This window comes from Piliocolobus tephrosceles, chromosome 20 (genome assembly GCF_002776525.5).
Source record: "Piliocolobus tephrosceles isolate RC106 chromosome 20, ASM277652v3, whole genome shotgun sequence".
Lineage (NCBI taxonomy): Eukaryota > Metazoa > Chordata > Mammalia > Primates > Cercopithecidae > Piliocolobus > Piliocolobus tephrosceles.
In genome coordinates this window covers 40,872,004-40,889,225 of record NC_045453.1, presented here as the reverse complement: position 1 = coordinate 40,889,225, position 17,222 = coordinate 40,872,004, and the positions used below count along the sequence as shown (strand labels likewise).

At 45.2% G+C, this 17,222-nt stretch overlaps 1 protein-coding gene across 10 annotated transcripts in view; it reads left to right on the top strand.

Annotated features, from left to right (window-relative positions):
* The window catches only part of KIZ (kizuna centrosomal protein), a 131,661-nt gene extending 115,636 nt beyond the window's left edge, over positions 1-16,025 (top strand). For 6 of the 10 annotated variants that reach the window (XM_023191872.3, XM_023191864.3, XM_023191866.2 and 3 more), the window contains 3 exons: positions 1,018-1,114; positions 13,664-13,707; positions 15,886-16,025. In XM_023191872.3, the coding sequence (XP_023047640.1) occupies positions 1,018-1,114; positions 13,664-13,707; positions 15,886-15,983 (239 nt within the window). In that variant the 3' untranslated portion in view covers positions 15,984-16,025. The other 4 variants (XM_026448133.1, XM_026448132.1, XR_003306889.1 and 1 more) reach the window with 3 other exon arrangements.
* The last annotated feature ends 1,197 nt before the right edge of the window (positions 16,026-17,222 follow it).

The following is a 17,222-nucleotide window of genomic DNA, read 5'->3' as shown; positions in this document are numbered from 1 at the left end:
GGAGGGTGTAGGGCAGCTTCACAGTGTTGTTAGAAGTAGCAGAGATGGGAGGTGGTGGTGCACTCTGCGCTCAAGGAGCCCACCCCAAATCTAATGAAGAAGCAGTGCATGTTTCACTTACTTCTGAGTCTTTGGACCTGTCCTGAGGAAAGCCTCTTAAATCTCGAGCCTTAGTTTTCATGTCTGAAAAGACCTCCTCCTGGTAAGCATGTGGACACCCTCTTTGGGCTGAATGTGGACACATTTCTAAAATAATCACTTTGCTGCAGAGTGTACGTGCAAGCAGGCAGGTTCCAGGTTAGAAACTCAGCAAATGCTTTTTGCACAGATGCCCATGCATGCTGTGTCTCTGATTGTGACTGCCAATTAAGAAGCAGACCTGTAGCAGAAATATCCAAGGCTGAGAACTCCCAGAAGGCAAAGGTCAGGGGTTGCCCTGCAAAAACTGGGGGCATTGTGGGAATATCCAAGTCTCTGGCTCCAGAGAAAGAGGTGGAGTGTGCATCCTCCTCCTCAACCTTTAGAGGCTGGTAAAGAGTGGCCTTGATGATTTTCAGTGGAGATTCTTTCTCCTCTGTGGGATGGAAAATAGAGGATTTTACAGAGGGGCTTAAGAGCGGATAAGGTGGGTAACTCATCCACGGATCTCAATTATTTCTGAGCCCTGGTTTGCTGCCCGTGTGTTATAACAATGGGAATTATCCAGTGCTTTGTGATACAGTAGAGATCCATATGCCTACATGTGCATCTTGGTCATTTAAAATTGAATTCTTTGGACGATTTCAGTTTTCATTTTTTGTGGCTACTGTTTAGGTATCACAGGAAAGCGGCCTACTCCCTTTCAATATTCTACCAGCATTTCATTCTCTGCCTCAGAAGCTCCCTTGCCTTCTGTGGCTTGAACAGATTCTTCCTCTGCTGGCGTTTGTTTCACCAAACTTACTGTGAGGCCACTTTATTCATTTTGTCCCGTGGCTGCATGACAGCTAACCCTCACCATGTTTACGCTTATCACAGGTTTGAATATTGGCAGCGGTGCATTCGAGACAAAGACAGCTAACAAAATTGCGTCGGAAGCTAGTTTTTCATCTAGTGAAGGAAGTCCTTTGTCAAGGTAAAGTTGTGAAAGCCTTTCTGAATAGCAGCAACAAGATGAGAAATGTCACAATGCAATGAATTAAACTCTAGCTGCATATTATTTTGTTGTGTGACTTGGAGGGTTATGGTTTGGGTTTTTGTTTATCTAAAATAACAGTTGAAACTTTAGTCTACCTTTGAAAATATTTGCACCAGAGCCAAGTATTGTTTTGCAGCTGTTGTTTCCTTGGTTTAAGACTCAATTGACACCTCAGTGAACCACAAATTAGCGTCTACAGCTGCTCGCAGTAGGACTGCTTAGAGACCACACAATGGAGGTTGTCAGAAAAAAGGGCAGAGAGAAAACATCAGGCCTTAAAAGAAATAAAGTGGCATGTTTCTTCTTTTTGTGATGGCTAATATATAAACTAGTAATTGCTGGATATTCATTTTTATTTTTCTCTTTTTTTTTTTTAACCAAGAGTTCAGGCTATATTATTTTTTCCTTTTCTAATACTTTCTTGCTTATTTTCCATAAAGAACAAAATTTATCTCTTCACATTTGTCAAACTGTAGCACTCACTTCTTGTAAGTTTTTTGAGCAGTGCTAAGAGAGTTGTGTGCTGAATTTGTCATTAACATAAAATACTAATCACAGTAGCTTCAGGTCACTTCGAATTTATAGAAGGGAATATCAGCCGTCATCTGATGAAATACCTTGCTCTTTCGCTTTGAGCTAAATATTATTTAAAATGGCATAGCAACTTTCCTTTTGGAACAGCATTGCTCAGTAAAAAGGTGTCCTTCAGATGATTATATTACATTTGGATTAACTGCTTGTCTGTGATGAAATTTTAGAACAGGAACTTTACATTTCTAGTATAACATACAATGTTCCATAAGAGAAAATAATTTGAGCCAGGAATGTCGAATTTTTTAAATAAAAAAATCCTATTTTTATTCATATTTTATAAAACAATACAATGTTTTTAGAACCTGGAGTATATTAAAATGAGACTGAATTTCTAAAATTATGGGTTTAAGAAACTTGACAAGTTCAGTTTTAGGGAGATAACTCATTTAATTATCAGAAGTTATTATTTTTAATGCCTGAGTTTTCATCCATATTTTTGAAGGAAATGGGAGGTAAACAGGACAGGAAGAGTGTTAAAAGTATTATGTTTTTACGATTATATTATAAATTCAAGTTCTAGGTCTCCTAAAATAAATTTTAAAAGACAGTAAATTCTACAGATAGTTTTCAGGGCCGAATGTTACCATTTGGCTTAATAATATATAGAGGCACTAAAAAACCCAGTTCTTCCTCAACAGTCTTTACATAGGTTCTTTGGGAAATGTTTAAAGACATTGAGAAAGCAATTGGATTTTGTGGAACATTTCTCAGCCTAATAATTTCACATCTTGTCTATATTTCACTAAACTAAAATCAAACTTTTTTCCTCCTTCAAATTGAGGCAGAGGCGTTTTGTTATTAGTATTATTTCTGTATAAAATGAATTTCCTAATAAATTACAAGTAATCTCATCATCCCCTTTAAGAAAACAAGCAAAAAAAAAAAAACACACAAAAAGGCCTTCAAGGAACTCTTGGTTCTAGGCACTTGATAATAATCCAGTGATGAAAAGGTCTGGGCCCAGAGCGCGTAGGTTTGGCGTGCTGTTTGTCACAGTTTGGTTCTTGTGCTGGGTTTGGTGTTGTTAATACGCCACCCCGGGCTTTGGAGAGCTCCAGTTTTGCTGTTTGTGCTGGATTCACTGAAATTTCTTAGAGGCTTACATTTAAGGATCCCACTTACTGCAGTCACTCCTTGTGCTTTATTGCTTTTACAAGTGGTCTCGAAACCTGGTACTTGAGAATAAACATAACAGTGCAGTGCTGCTGTAGCACTTTTAAAATTCTTCTTTGCTCTATTTTGTCAGTGAGCTGATGAGCAACCTCAGGAAAAAAAAAAAAAAAAAAAACCCGCTGTACCTAAAAAAAAAAAAATGGCTTCCTCTGATGTCCTAGAGACAATAATTATGATGTGCTAGTTCAGCCCAAACTACAGCTGAGGGATTTCACTTTAAAGCAGCGGCTTGGGCGCAAAAATGCATTTATAGCTCTTTGTCTGCACCTCATTATGTGTGGGCCTGATTCATTAAGTAATTGGTTTGCAGTTGTTTACATGAGTATTAAGGCCTTCTTTTCAGCCGCCTTTGAGAGATACATTGTGCAAATGTTGCCTGTGATGAATGCAGAATGAGGGCCAGAGGGTCCGTCCTATTGGCTAAACAGTGCACTCCTGTTGAAAAGCCAGAGAAAGGGATTGGGTGCTGCTTTGCATAGCAATGACTTTCTTAATAAGCGTTACAGATTAATACACACAAGCTATAAAAGATGCAAAGAGATACTCTTAGCACATTTATACATGCTCATTTCATTGTGATGGTGGTGGGGTTCGGGTGCTTTCATATGCCGTTTTTCAGAGCAGCAGCTTCAGTGCATGAGCCGTAATAGAATCCGATGTTTATTGTATTATAAATCACGGGCAAGTAGGCAGATTGGCAACAGTTTATTATTAAAGATTCTTTCAGTGTAAATCTTTTTCTACCATTGTATTTGCTTCAGCAAAATCATTTTGTGGTTGAGTGGGGATGAAAGGCATAATGTACGAAGGAGTGAGTCCTAATAGGAAGCCGTTCTCCAAGTAAAGACCACTTGTTCCCTTTTGTTCAGGGGTGCATGCCGGAGCTTCCTCTCCTCTGCAAACATTGTCTCGCTTTACCTTCCCCAGCAAGCGGTTTTCACTCTCCCGGATCCATTTGTTTAATGGAGAGTATATTTTAACAGCCTGCCCTTAGCTTGCTGGTTCCTGCCTTGTAACTTCAGCTTACTGGTTGCACCAGATAATGTTTTACCAAAAGGAAAGGGTGTGTGCTTGCAGCATAATTGCCTGGGGGAAAGGTAGCAGAAGTCACCCAGCCACTGTTCCCTGGCAGGGCCACCATGGGTGGCATTCTGTGCCAGCCTTGCAGCCACCAGAGCGGCCAGTGGAGGGCGCCAGCCTGCAGCTGATGTTCTGGTGGGGGCGGTGGCATTTTCTGTCTTTGGTCACTGTGCCGTTTTCCCCAGGATAACATAAAGATTATAAGGAACCAATAGTCCAGGAAACATAAAGATTATAAGGAACCAATAGTCCAGTGAAATAAAAATGAGTTTTTCCTGGAAGTCCTTTAGGTTCTTATATTAAAGCACTCTTCTCTGTCTTGGGTTTGGCACATCTCCGTTGTTAAATTCCACTGAATTGGCCGCTTCCTAAATATGTCACATTTCTTATCACAAGCCTACATACTTTGTTTTTTCTGCACAAAGCAAATAAGAACAATGACTTGCTTGATTATTTGAAGAGAAAAGTTAACAAGTTGACCTCAGGTAGCTAAAAGTGGTGTCTTCTGTAGGACCCCTGATTAACCATCAGGGGGCGCTCAGACTTTGTTAAATTACTGGTAGACCTTTAAAACCTAAAATTAGTGTTTACAGAGATTTGTTGGCACATTGGGATTTTTTTCTTTCTGGATTATTTTTTGCCTTCTGTTTTTCAGAAACATATGTTTGTTTTGAGGAACGTTCCAGCTGAAATTGCTCCTTTAGAAATTGTAATACTGATTTCCGGTAGCAGTCAAAAATTACTTAAAATTTTAGAATTTGGAGTCTAAAGACCATGTCTTCTCATAAATTTGCTATTTTCAGCCTGCTAATTAGACTTCAGAACTGGAAGGACACTTCCTGCCGGGAGCCATTCCTCCTTATCCTGGACATCATAGACAGTGCTCCTGGCAGGACCCTCTGAGTCATATTGCCACACTCAATTGGTGAGGCCTCAAAGTCACAATAACTTGGGTATATTTGTTAATAGGCCATGGCTATTTTTCTTTTTTAAAAAATGATATGACAGGCCAGGCACAGTGGCTCACGCCTGTAATCCCAGCACTTTGGGAGGCCAAGGCAGGCAGATCACTTGAGGTCAGGAGTTCGAGACCAGCCTGGCCAACATGGTGAATCCCTATCTTTACTAAAAATACAAAAAAAAAAATTAGCCAGCTGTGGTGGTGTGCACCTGTAATCCCAGCTACTTGGGAGGCTGAGGCAGGAGAATTGCATGAGCCTGGGAAGCAGAACTTGCAGTGAGCTGAAATTGTACCACTGCACTCATCTGGGCAACAGAGCAAGACTCTGTTTCAAAAAAAAAAAAAAATGACAGCCGGGCGCGGTGGCTCAAGCCTGTAATCCCAGCACTTTGGGAGGCTGAGTGAGACGGGCGGATCACGAGGTCAGGAGATCGAGACCATCCTGGCTAACACGGTGAAACCCCGTCTCTACTAAAAAATACGAAAAACTAGCCGGGCTAGGTGGCGGGCGCCTGTAGTCCCAGCTACTCGGGAGCCTGAGGCAGGAGAGTGGCGTAAACCCGGGAGGTGGAGCTTGCAGTGAGCGGAGATTCGGCCACTGCACTCCAGCCTGGGTGACAGAACAAGACTCCGTCTCAAAAAAACAAACAAACAAACAAACAAAAATGATGGCTGGGTGCGGTGGTTCACACCTGTAATCCCAGCACTTTGAGAGGCTGAGGTGGGTGGACCACCTGAGGTCAGGAGTTCAAGACCAGCATGGCCAACATGGCAAAACCCCATCTCTACTAAAAATGCCACCTGGGCATGGTGGCAGGTGCCTGTAATCCCAGCTACTCAGGGGGCTGAGGCAGGAGAATCGTTTGAACCCAGGAGGCAGTTTGCAGCGAACCAAGATCATGCCACTACACTCCAGCCTGGGTGACAGAGCAAAACTCCATCTCAAAAAAAAAAAAAAAAGAAAAAAAAGATATTGACCATGACATTGAGTCAATGTCTTACTAGCATGAGGCTTTCTCTCTGTTCTTTTCTTTAAATTCCACCCCCCGCTCCGGCTCTGGCCAGGAATGAGTATCTGACACCCACCTTTGCTGCCACAAATCTCTCAGGGGACCCTTGTTGCCTGCACCCCTGTCAAGCAAGGGCAGTCTGCACACCTTTACCAGCCAGTTCCCCTTGTCCCCCTGCTCAAGAAAGTTAACAACCAGACCGCATGTCATGCCCTCATATGACCCATATTTCATGTCCCTGGCTTTTAGTGGAATGCTCCTGCTTTACTCTTTTACCTGGTTAAGGCCTAGATTTTTCAAGGCTTAACTCAACCTTCTGAAAGTTTCCTAAGCAGAGACCTGGCTGTACAACATGCCCCTCCTGTGGTCTCCCTATAGCTATTTCTGTTATCATCTGTAGTGCAGGGATAGAAGCCATTTCCCAGTACCCTCCGTCCCACAGTGTAGCAGGTTTCGTTTCATTTATTTATTTATTTAGAGACAGAGTCTCGCTCTGTCACCCAGGCTGGAGTGCAGTGACATGATCTCTGCTCGCTGCAACCTTTGCCTCCCAGGCTCAAGCCATCCTCCCACCTCAGCCTCCGAAGCAGCTGGGACCACAGCCCAGCTAATTTTTTGTATTTTTGGTAGAGACGACATTTCGCCAGGTTGCCCAGGCTGGTCTCAAACTCCTGAGTTCAGGTGATCCTCTCTCCTCGGCCTCCCAAAGTGCTGGGATTATAAGCGAGCCACCGTGCCTAGCAGTGGGTTTCTTAATCACCAGTGCTGGATAGTCATTGCACTTCCTGAGTGAATAAGCATGGATATATAGCTGCACCATTCACTCTAGTTTTGTTTTTTTTTTTAAGTAAAAGTCAGTTTGTACAAGTTCCCTCACTTTTGTATGGCATCATGTACTTGAGCTGCAGGGAATCATGCATTTCATACAGTTATCTGCATAAGTGTGTGGGTGTGAGAGAGTGTGTGTGTGAGAGGGTGTGTGTGTGAATGTGTGTGTGTGGACACATACATTTTCAAAGGGAGACTGGTGATGACTGTGAATATGCCGTCTGCTCATGCATCTCCAGTTTCAGGAAGCAGGACCTGTGTGAACACACTTGCAGAGTCTCACTGGGGTTCTTTCCTGGCTGCTGTCTTATCTGCTGATGGAAAGGTGTCTGGCTTCGGGCCCTGACCTTGATGAGAGCTCTGGCACATGCTGGAGGCCTGGAACATCATCCCCCAATTCCACTGTCATCAGTTCTCAGCCAACCCCACAGTTGCCTTTTCAGCCCATTTCATGGTATTTATTCTGGTGTCAGTCTCCTCACTGGAGCCTGAGTACCTCAAGAGCATCGAGTGAGTCTGTCTTGTTTGCTGCTGCAGCCCCAGCACAGAGTCCGATGCCTTGCTCTGCCCCTGCTCTTAGAAGGCCTGGCTGAGGCAGTTGCCCTGTCTCTTCCCATTTCAAGGGCACCCACTTACCAGGTTCCTCGAGGAAGAAACTTCATGCATCTCAGACCTGTCTTCTCTCCGTCTGTCCCCAAACCTCCCATTCCTTGGCCCCTGTGCCTAAGTACTCATCACCTCCACTTAGAACCCCGGCTGCACATCACCAAACTGAGCACATGCTTTTGTTGATCCACATGTGCTGACAGTGCAGTGGCACTGCTTACTGAAGTCTGCTTTCTGCAGGCTCTCACAGGATTGTCTGCAAACTTCTCAGAACACTTCCAGGAAGGCATTGCTGTCCCCATTCCACAGACAAGAAAACCGGTGCTTGAAGAGGTAGGGAACTTGCGCAGGATCACGAGTGAGCAGAGTCTCTCTGGCCCCAGAGCTGATTCTGTCTCAACTTCTGAAAGCAGATCACATAGCCAGGCACATGCTGCGACACGGTTCTCCCTGCCCTGCTCTTTTACTACTGCTCAGGAGGCCCTTTGGAGCGGGTGTCTACAACGTGTGCATTTGTAGGAGTGTCCTGGGAGGAGCATTTTGTTCCACTTCTACTCTGCTGCTGGCTCACTCTGTGTGTCTTAGGACACATCTCTCAACCTCTCTGGGCTCCACCACTGTACAGTGAAGGCTCTGGATTGATAATCTGTGAATGCCGTGTTCTAATTGAATAGTGGGTTTCTTGGCCTTGGGTATTCTGTGTCTCATTTTTGTCTTTACTTGTTGGCTCCACAAAGCAAAACCTACTATTGTCAGTCATCCTTACTGTCTAACTTTATATTGATGTTGACTGTGTAGACCAATTCTAGCTACATTAGCCTTTTGTTCATATAAAATGAACAACTGACACGTAATTGTTACTGTTTTCCATAGCACACTGTGTCATCCTGACTCCATGTGTAGAGTGTTCACTGTGTGCCAGGGCTGCTCTCAGATCAAACCTGTTCTGTTGAGGTCCTGGCTGGCCCTAACTTCTTAAGTTTAACAACGTTGAGAATAAAAGTGATGTTGATTAGCATTGTCCTAATCTGGTTTATCAATAGCAGGGGAATTTATAAGCAGTTACCAAAATGCATCCAAAATAAGATGGCTTAATGGCTAGGTAGAGGGGGAGATGTGGTGAAGTCAGCACAGCAGAACGGCAACAAGTGAGCACCTCCCTAATGGGAATGAGGCATTCCTGGCACAGCTGGGGGAAAAAATGACCAAAGCTACTGGGAAATTCTGCAGAGATAATTGTCCCATTATTTTTTAATTAATTAAAACTAATTAATTAAATTTTTTTTGAGATGGTGTCTCGCTCTGTCACCCAGGCTAGAGTGAAGTGGTGCAATCTCAGCTCACGGCAACCTCTGCCTCCCAGGTTCAAGCAATTCTCCTGCCTCAGCCTCCCAAGTAGCTGGGACTACAGGCACGTACCACCATGCCTGGCTAATTTTTATATTATTAGTAGAGACAGAATTTCACCATGTTGACCAGACCGATCTCGAACCCCTGACCTCAGGCGATCACCCGCCTCAGCCTCCCAAAGTGCTGGGCTTACAGGCGCGAGCCATCACACCCAGCCAATTGTCCCATTCAAATGAGACTAGTGGAACATGGTTATATTTTAATTTACTCAGTTAATCATCTGCAATGTCTTGCCTGAAAATGGTTTATTTTGAAGTAGGACCTCTAGTCCAGTTGTAAACTTCTAGGGAAAAAATACCAAGTCTACCCTCTGGGGTTCCAAGAGTCGCCCCTGAGCCACGGTGCAGGGGAAAGGCAGGCTCTCTGACTTGCAGCATGGGCCTCATGTGAGGCAATTCTTTACAACAGTAATGGCCCTTGGGCCATGCCCAGGCCCCTGCCTGGGTCCATACAGCCCGCAAGCTAAGAGTGGTTTTCACATTTTTAAATGGTTGGATGAAAATTAAAAGAATAATGTTTTATGACATGTGAAAGTTATATGAAATTCAAATTTCCGTGTCTATACATGAAGTTTAATTGGAATACAGCCACATCTTTTAGTTTACAAATTGTCCATGGCTGTTTTCGTGCTACAAACACAGGTGAGTAGTTGTGGCAGACCGTATGGCCCACAAAGCCTGAACTATTTATTTACTCTCTGGTTCTTTACAGAAAACCTCTGCCTTATAAGATGAAAACATTACTTCTACACTCTCAGCAAAGATTTGGCAGTTAGATTCCAAGCACATAAGACCACATGGTGACCGTATCCCATGGCGTACAACCTTAACTCTTTGATTTCTTTTACTTTCTGAAATGCAGTTTTGTTTTTCTTTCATCTACTCTAGTAGCCAAAGTAGTTGGCTCTGTCCAGCACACCACAGAAAGTTCTCAGGCTTCTCCATCAGCCTTGCCTTAGGTTTACATGTTAGGCATGACCTAGAGAAAAAAATGTTGACCCTAAGAATTCTGTATAATAAAAAAATCAACTATGAATTGCAGGGTCACATTGACTTTCAGAGATTTTCCCGAAAGGAAAAATAATTGCCCCTTAGATATGAGAGTGGAGAACAAAACACTGAAAAGCACGCTCTGCCCATCTCCGTGGGTAGACCATGCACCACGCACATTTAGCTCTGAAACATGTCTCCTGTGAGAAAACCAGTAACACAGACAATTAAGAACCATTACACAATTAATTCACATTTCACTGGGATGTTTACTGGCTCCCTGTGGCTTAAATGTTCTCAAAGCCACACTGTGTAGCCACAGGACAAACAGAAAAAGCAAGTTCAAGTGGCCTCATAGAGACATGGCTTCAGGAAATCATTTTTTCCTAGAGTGCCACATGCAGAAGCGAGGTCCCTGAGATGCTCAGTGGGTCACCTCCGTGGTGGGACTGAGCGTTGCTGGCTGATTGCTTTCGATGAGTTAAGTGACGACCAGCACACACTCGCTAGATGGTTCTCATGTTGTTTGTGTTTACAGCCTTGTGCATGAGACTTTTTCCTTCCCCCCCCGCCTTTAGCTTTTCAGGTTTTTTTTTTTTTCTTTGCCAGCAGGGAAGCCAAAGAAACTTGAACTTGATTCTGAAGTGCAATATTAAATAGAAATGTGTAAATCAAGTATTATATGATTGAATATTGATCAAATACCTTTAAGCAGGGCCCTATGCTTAGTGAGGTTCACTTGTTCATTCCAAGTGAGCATACTAAGCACCTGTTAAGTGCTGTGCACCGCGTTACCCAGATGAGCTGAAACAGGTGTGGTCACTGCCCGCATGGAGCTTGCAGTTCAGAGGGGGAGGAGTGGCACATCTGTTCGCTGCACAAGTGGATGTGAAACAGCAACTTGACGAGGACTCAGTGGTGAAGATAGGGAGTCAGAAGTGGGAAGACTCCAGGAGGACAGCACGACACTCCTGGGGGATCCATCTTGGAGGCACTGCTTGGGATTTAGGTCTGTGTGCAGAAATCAATGGAAAGGCATTGAAGAATTTTAAGCGAGGAAGTGGAGTGACCAGATTTGCATTTCAGAAAGCTCACTCTCATTGCCTAGTGGGAAATGGATTGTAGGGGACAAGATGAGTGCGTGTCACCAGTTAGAAAGTTGTTGCAGAGATAGAAGCAAGAGCTGATTGTTTTGTTGCCCAGTGTGTTGGCAGTGCCCAGGGAACTGGCGAGGACTGCAGGAAGTATTGTGGGGAGGTGGGGGAATTGGCAGGACCGAGGGCCAGACTGGGTGTGGAGGAAGGAGGAATGGAGACTGGAGAGGGGCTTGGGGGGACTAGTGGGTCCGGGGTACCATTTGCTGAGACGGAAGGAGCTGAGCTCATCTGCCACTGTGTCCTTTCTCCTGTGGCAGGGGCTCCCTGCTACCACACCTTGTTCCTCAGTCCTGGCCTGTGAAAGCCTCTGCCTTTGGAGGTGCCTGGCTTCCTCTGTGGTCCTGCAGCTCCCCCGATCACCTGCCACGGTGCTCTCGTCCTCCCAGCTGGCAAAGATTTTTCCTGCTCCCCCTGTGGCTCTTCTTATATGGACCGTGGCTGGCAAATTAGCCTCTTTCCACCCCTCCTGGCATTTTTATAATCCACCCTCTCCTGCAGCACCTAGCCCAGTGTCCTCAGATAGGGGGAGGTGGGGAAATAATAGACATCCCTGCGGGTTGCATTTAGTGTGTGTGTGATGTGTGTGTCACTTTCTGTAAAACGGGTTCTTGCAGGCTCACCTCACTGGCAGGTCCCCACAATCCTGGCAGCTCCAGGACTGTCAGTCAGCTGCTGGCCTTTCTAGATGCTCGTAGGGGTCTTCCATGCTTCATGGAGAAATGGCTGTTAGCACTACTCAGTCATGGCAATTAAAGAAACAGGCATAAATTTAAAGGGAACACTGAAAGATAGCCTAGAAAACAATACATTAGCGAAGCATGTTGTTCTGAAAAAACAGTAAATTATAGCAAAAGGTAGATTTTTAAGCCAAAAGTCAACCAGACTTGGCCCAAAGGGAAGGAAAAGATATTTGCAGGGTTTCCTTTGTCAGAAGAGCAAGGCCCCGGCCTTGAGAAGGGCGGTGGTGGTACGTGGGGTAGGGCAAAGTGTCAAGCTATGCGCCAAGAATGGTTTCTCTACCAACATCTCCTGTGACCATTCAGGCAATTCTTTTTTTTTTTTTTTTTTTGAGACGGAGTCTTGCTCTGTCCCCCGGGCTAGAGTGCGGTGGCCGGATCTCAGCTCACTGCAAGCTCCGCCTCCCGGGTTTACGCCATTCTCCGGCCTCAGCCTCCGGAGTAGCTGGGACTACAGGCGCCCACCACCTCGCCCAGCTAGTTTTTTGTATTTTTAGTAGAGACGGGGTTTCACCGTGTTAGCCAGGATGGTCTCGATCTCCTGACCTCGTGATCTGCCCGTCTCACTCAGCCTCCCAAAGTGCTGGGATTACAGGCTTGAGCCACCGCGCCCGGCCTCAGGCAATTCTTAAAGAATCTCAGCATCATAAAACATTCGAGTGCCGCTCCCTGGGGAGACTTTTAAATTCATTAAAATTGCAAAAGCTCCTGAAAAGGCACACAGAGAAATCGTATCCCGTGGAGCCAGTGTTCTTGCCATATTGGCCTCAGTCGAGAAGTCACTCGGTCCTGGATGCCATGGACACCTGGATGCCATGCGGTGTTGTGCCCTGAGTTCCAAGACCCCCCTCAAAGACGACCACCAGAAACCGAAGTCAAAGCCAAGCGGCCGGGATCACTTTATTGCAGGTTCGAACCCGGACCTCTCTCCGTACAGGCGTAGTCAGGAGGGCAAGAGAGAGGTCCCGAGCACAGCTCAAGCCTACTTTTTATAGTAAGGCACAAACAGGTTACAGAAGATTAGAGCATTTTTGCAGTTACAAGATTGGGATTGGTTGGCATTTTGAAGTTTGAACATTCGGCAGTTTCTGGTTGGCTCCCGCCCTTTTTTAAACTACAAACGTCTAGGGGTTTTTTTTTTAGACAAACTGCTTGCTTAACCATGGGTGGGAGGGGGGTGGTTTCGATTGAGCAAGCAGGGGGTACGTGACTGGGGGCTGCAAGCACCGGTAATCAGAACAGAACAGAACAGGACAGGGACTTTCACAACGCCTGTCCATACAACGTCTGGAATTTATAGATAACATAACCGGTTAGGTCAGGGGTCGATCTTTAACCAGGCTCAGGGTGGCGCCCGGGCTGTCTGCCTGTGGATTTCATTTCTGCCTTTTAGTCTTTTCAGCGGTGCCCTCTACCAGGTGTTTGTGTTGAACTCCTTTCTTAGGCTGTTAGTATTGCTGCCACTGGTTTGACTCACTATTTTAACTTCCTTACCAACATCCTGAATTCCCTACTGTCAGTGTTTCATTTTTAGCTTGCCTGAAAGCACTAAAGCTTCATGCATCAGTGTCTTCCAGAAGACTGTTGAGGGAAACCGGTCCTCTGCCTCAGGGGCCCATGTGATCATCCTCCCCCAAGAACACATGGCCCTACACAGGCACAGCTCAGCAGCGCGGGGTGGGCCATGCAGACCTGCCGAGGGGACTCACACGGGACGGGAGCAATGCTGTTGAGTAGCGACCCTCCCAACAAGGCCACGCTGCATCCCGATATTTTCCCTTTACTTTTAAACTCTGGGAAGTAAGTGTAAAGTTCTGGCCTCCAGTGAATCAAAGTGCTCCTTCTCTAATGCATTCATTATGACAATACTAGTTTCATTGTTTTTTTTTTTTTTTTTTTTTTTTGTTTTCCCAGAATTTAGACTGTTTCTTTATTTTGCAGGCATGAAAACAAAAAGAAACCCATGATCAAGTTAAAATCTAATGGTAAGGGAGATAATCGGACAACAGATTTTCTTTTTATGTTTTAACCAAAAAACTCTGTGACATGCATTTGTTGTTTACACCCTCATGTGAGTCCTGAAGCGGGCATGCTCACAGGGACTGCCATTGCAGTTCTCCCTGGGGTGGAGCCTGAGGGCTTCTGGAGGCTCCGTTCTTCACAGACAGGACCACATAGGTGCCATGGGCCTCAGGGGCAGAGCATTGTAATTTGCAAGTATGAATTTGCAGGGGATCCTGGCCTCCATGTCTAATTAATTATCAGCACCGTGTATTTTACCAATAAAATGTTTCTTGACTCTCCCCATTGTCGGAAGCACCCATTGCTCATGACTGAACAGGCTCTTGGAGTAACTCTGACTGGTTTCCTCATACCGAGTTCCTCCCAGCTCTTGACTGTCCTTCACCTGGCCACCAGCCTCCAAACCCTGGCTTGCCCCGACCTTCCTGTGTAAGGACTGCCAATGCCTCCCCGTGCCTGCAGGGTAGTCTGAGCTTTCTCCATTCTTGGGAGGCCTCAGCTCTACTCTGCAGCTTATTCCTCCCAAGGTCCCCTGTTTGGGTCAAGCCACAGTCAGCTTTTTTCAGCTGTACCACACCTATGCCTCTGTACCTTTGTCCATGTTGTTCCTTCTCTAGGGAGTTCCTTTTCCTTCTCCTCAGCCCAGTGAGCTCCTATTCATCCTTCAACCCCCGGCTCACAGGAAAAATCTAGCTTCCTTCTACCATAACACTGTGGCATATCCCCTGCCCAGCTTGGGCTCTCTCAGCTCCTGTCTTCTTAAACTGCTTATACCTTAAATTAAAGGTATAATTTGATTAATAGTTTTACTGCCAATAACAAAAATATCTACTATTTATTTAGCACCCAGTATGTTCCACTTTGCTAACGCAGGATGGAAACTAATTCAGAGCTGCTGTAGAACCTAGGCCTAGGAATCTGCATTTTTAGCAAGCACCCCAGTGTGAATCACTCTTCTAGAAGGACAGCTACCTACTGAGGGGGAGACAAGTACCCAGTGGGTTGTGATGGAGAGTACGGGCTTGAGTCAGATGACTTGGGTGGGACTCCCAGCTTGGCTACTCATAGGCAGTGATTGTGGCCAATTTCTTAACCCCTTCAGCATCCATTTGTTTGCTCAGTGAAATGGAAACATTAATACTTACCTTGCCAGACTGGTGTGAGGATGAGATCGGGTCACATATGAGAAGTCAGCACAGAGCTGGCAGGTGTTGCCATGCGGGTGTCCGCAGAGTTAGGGGATTGTTGATGCAGTAGACACGGTGCACTCCACCACCACATCCTGCCAGACCACCCACAGGGCACCTCAGCTCCAATTCCCAGACGCACCTACAGCTTCCTGCACCAAGCAGCTGTTGTCTCTCTACCTGAGGGCTTTCTCTGGCTGCAGGAGCATGCTCAGCCCTCACAAGGCAGCCCAGAGTACCAGGCAGTTGATGCCCTGGGTTGAGAGCAACCCTCAACCAACAGAGGCAAGTTGGTGGGTCAGTAACCCCGCGCCCTTCCTCTTCACTGGGACAATCTGGGGGAGAGTTCTGCAGTCTCTCAGAGGGCCCCAGCAGGCTGAGGCCTGCCTGTCCACTCACTGTCAGGCACCCACTCATCATCATACCCTTCATTGGCTTCCTGTCTTCCTTGTTACCCTGTCTCCATGGTTCCTGGGATCACCTCTCAAGTAAACGATGTGAACCAAAGCCCTGTCTCAGGCTAACCATCTCTGCTTATTCCTCTGTCACATCTTTCCCTTCTCCTCTCTGCTCTCATACAGAAGAGTGGGAGATAAAAGTGGAGGGACAGCTGAAGTGGGGCGGCATCAGGCTGATACAGCACACCAGGGAACCCTGCTTCCATGTGACACTGACTTTAAATCCCTATCCTGTAATAAAGAGTTGGGCACAACAGAAGGGAAAAGGAAGTAGTCTGCAAATTGTTTTCCATAACAGTGCATAAGACACACTTTGTGTAATTTGTGCAGTATGACATGCATTTGGGTGTATCTGGTCAGGTACATCATGTGGTGTCCCTGTTAGGCATTTTGCAGACCGACACTCCACTTAACCAGTCCTTCCGTGCTCTGATGTTTTGTAAGCTCTCAGCCAGAGTGCAGAAATGTTAAATGACTGTCTGGTTTTATTTTCCAGCCCTCTGGGATGAGTCTGACGACAGTAACTCAGAAATTGAGGCTGCTTTACGCCCTAGAAACCATAACACTGATGATTCTGATGATTTTTATGACTAACATGCTGTGACATCTGTTGTAAATAAAGTCTTTAAACAAACTGAAACCCTGTGTTCATATGTGATGTCCAAAATCAATATGTTCTTTTAAGTTTTCTGATGGTTTCACAGGAAAACTTAGGACTACATTGCTATTCAAGTGAAATTTTATGACATAAATATGAACTTGCATATTCATTTTTAAGTGTCATCATGAAGCAAAGTGATAAATGCAATGCCCATCAAAATTTAAGGTGGTTTCTATGTTACGAATTAGCCAACTGATCTTAAATTCATGTGGAATTCAAGAGACCCAGAATAGCCAAAACAATCTTGAAAAAGAAATACAGTTGGGAGGCTGAGGCTGGTGGATCACTTGAGGTCAGGAGTTCAAGACCAGCCTGGCCAACATGGTGAAACCCTGTCTCTACTAAAAATAGAAAAATTAGCCAGGCTTGGTGGCATGCACCTGTAATCCCAGGTCCTCAGGAGGCTGAGGCAGGAGAATCGCCTGAACCTGGGAGGCAAAGGTTGCAATGAGCCGAGATCACACCACTGCACTCCATCCTGGGTGACAGAGCAAGACTCCATCTCAAAAAAAAGAAAAAAAAAAAAATACTGTTGGATTTCTCACATTTCCTTATTTCAAAACTTACTGAAAAGCTACAGTAATTGAGATACTGTGGTACTAGATAAACAGAAATCAATGGAATATTGACTGTTGATTCATGTGTATCTAGAATTGAGAATACAAAAACAAACTCACATTTAGGTAAATTAATTTTTGACAAGGGTGACAATTTCTGCTACTCAATGGGGTAAAGAATAGTCTTTTCAACAAATGATGCTGGGACAAATGGATAGCCACATGCAAAAGAATGATCTTGGATCCCTACCTCATACTATATACAAAAATTAACCAAAATGGATCAAGAACCTAAATATAAGAGCTAAAACTATAAAACTGTTAGAAGTAAACACAGGTGGCCAGGCACAGTGGCTTATGCCTGTAATCCCAGCACTTCAGGAGACTGAGGCAGGCAGATCACCTGAGGTCAGGAATTCAAGACCAACCTGGCCAACATGGTGAAACCCCATCCCTACTAAAAATACAAAAATTAGCCAGTCATACTGGCAAGCACCTATAATTCCAGCTACTTGAGAGGTTGAGGCAGGAGAATCAGTTGAACCTGGGAGACGAAGGTTGTAGTGAGCCAAGATCACACCATTGCACTCCAACCTAGGCGACAAGAACAAGACT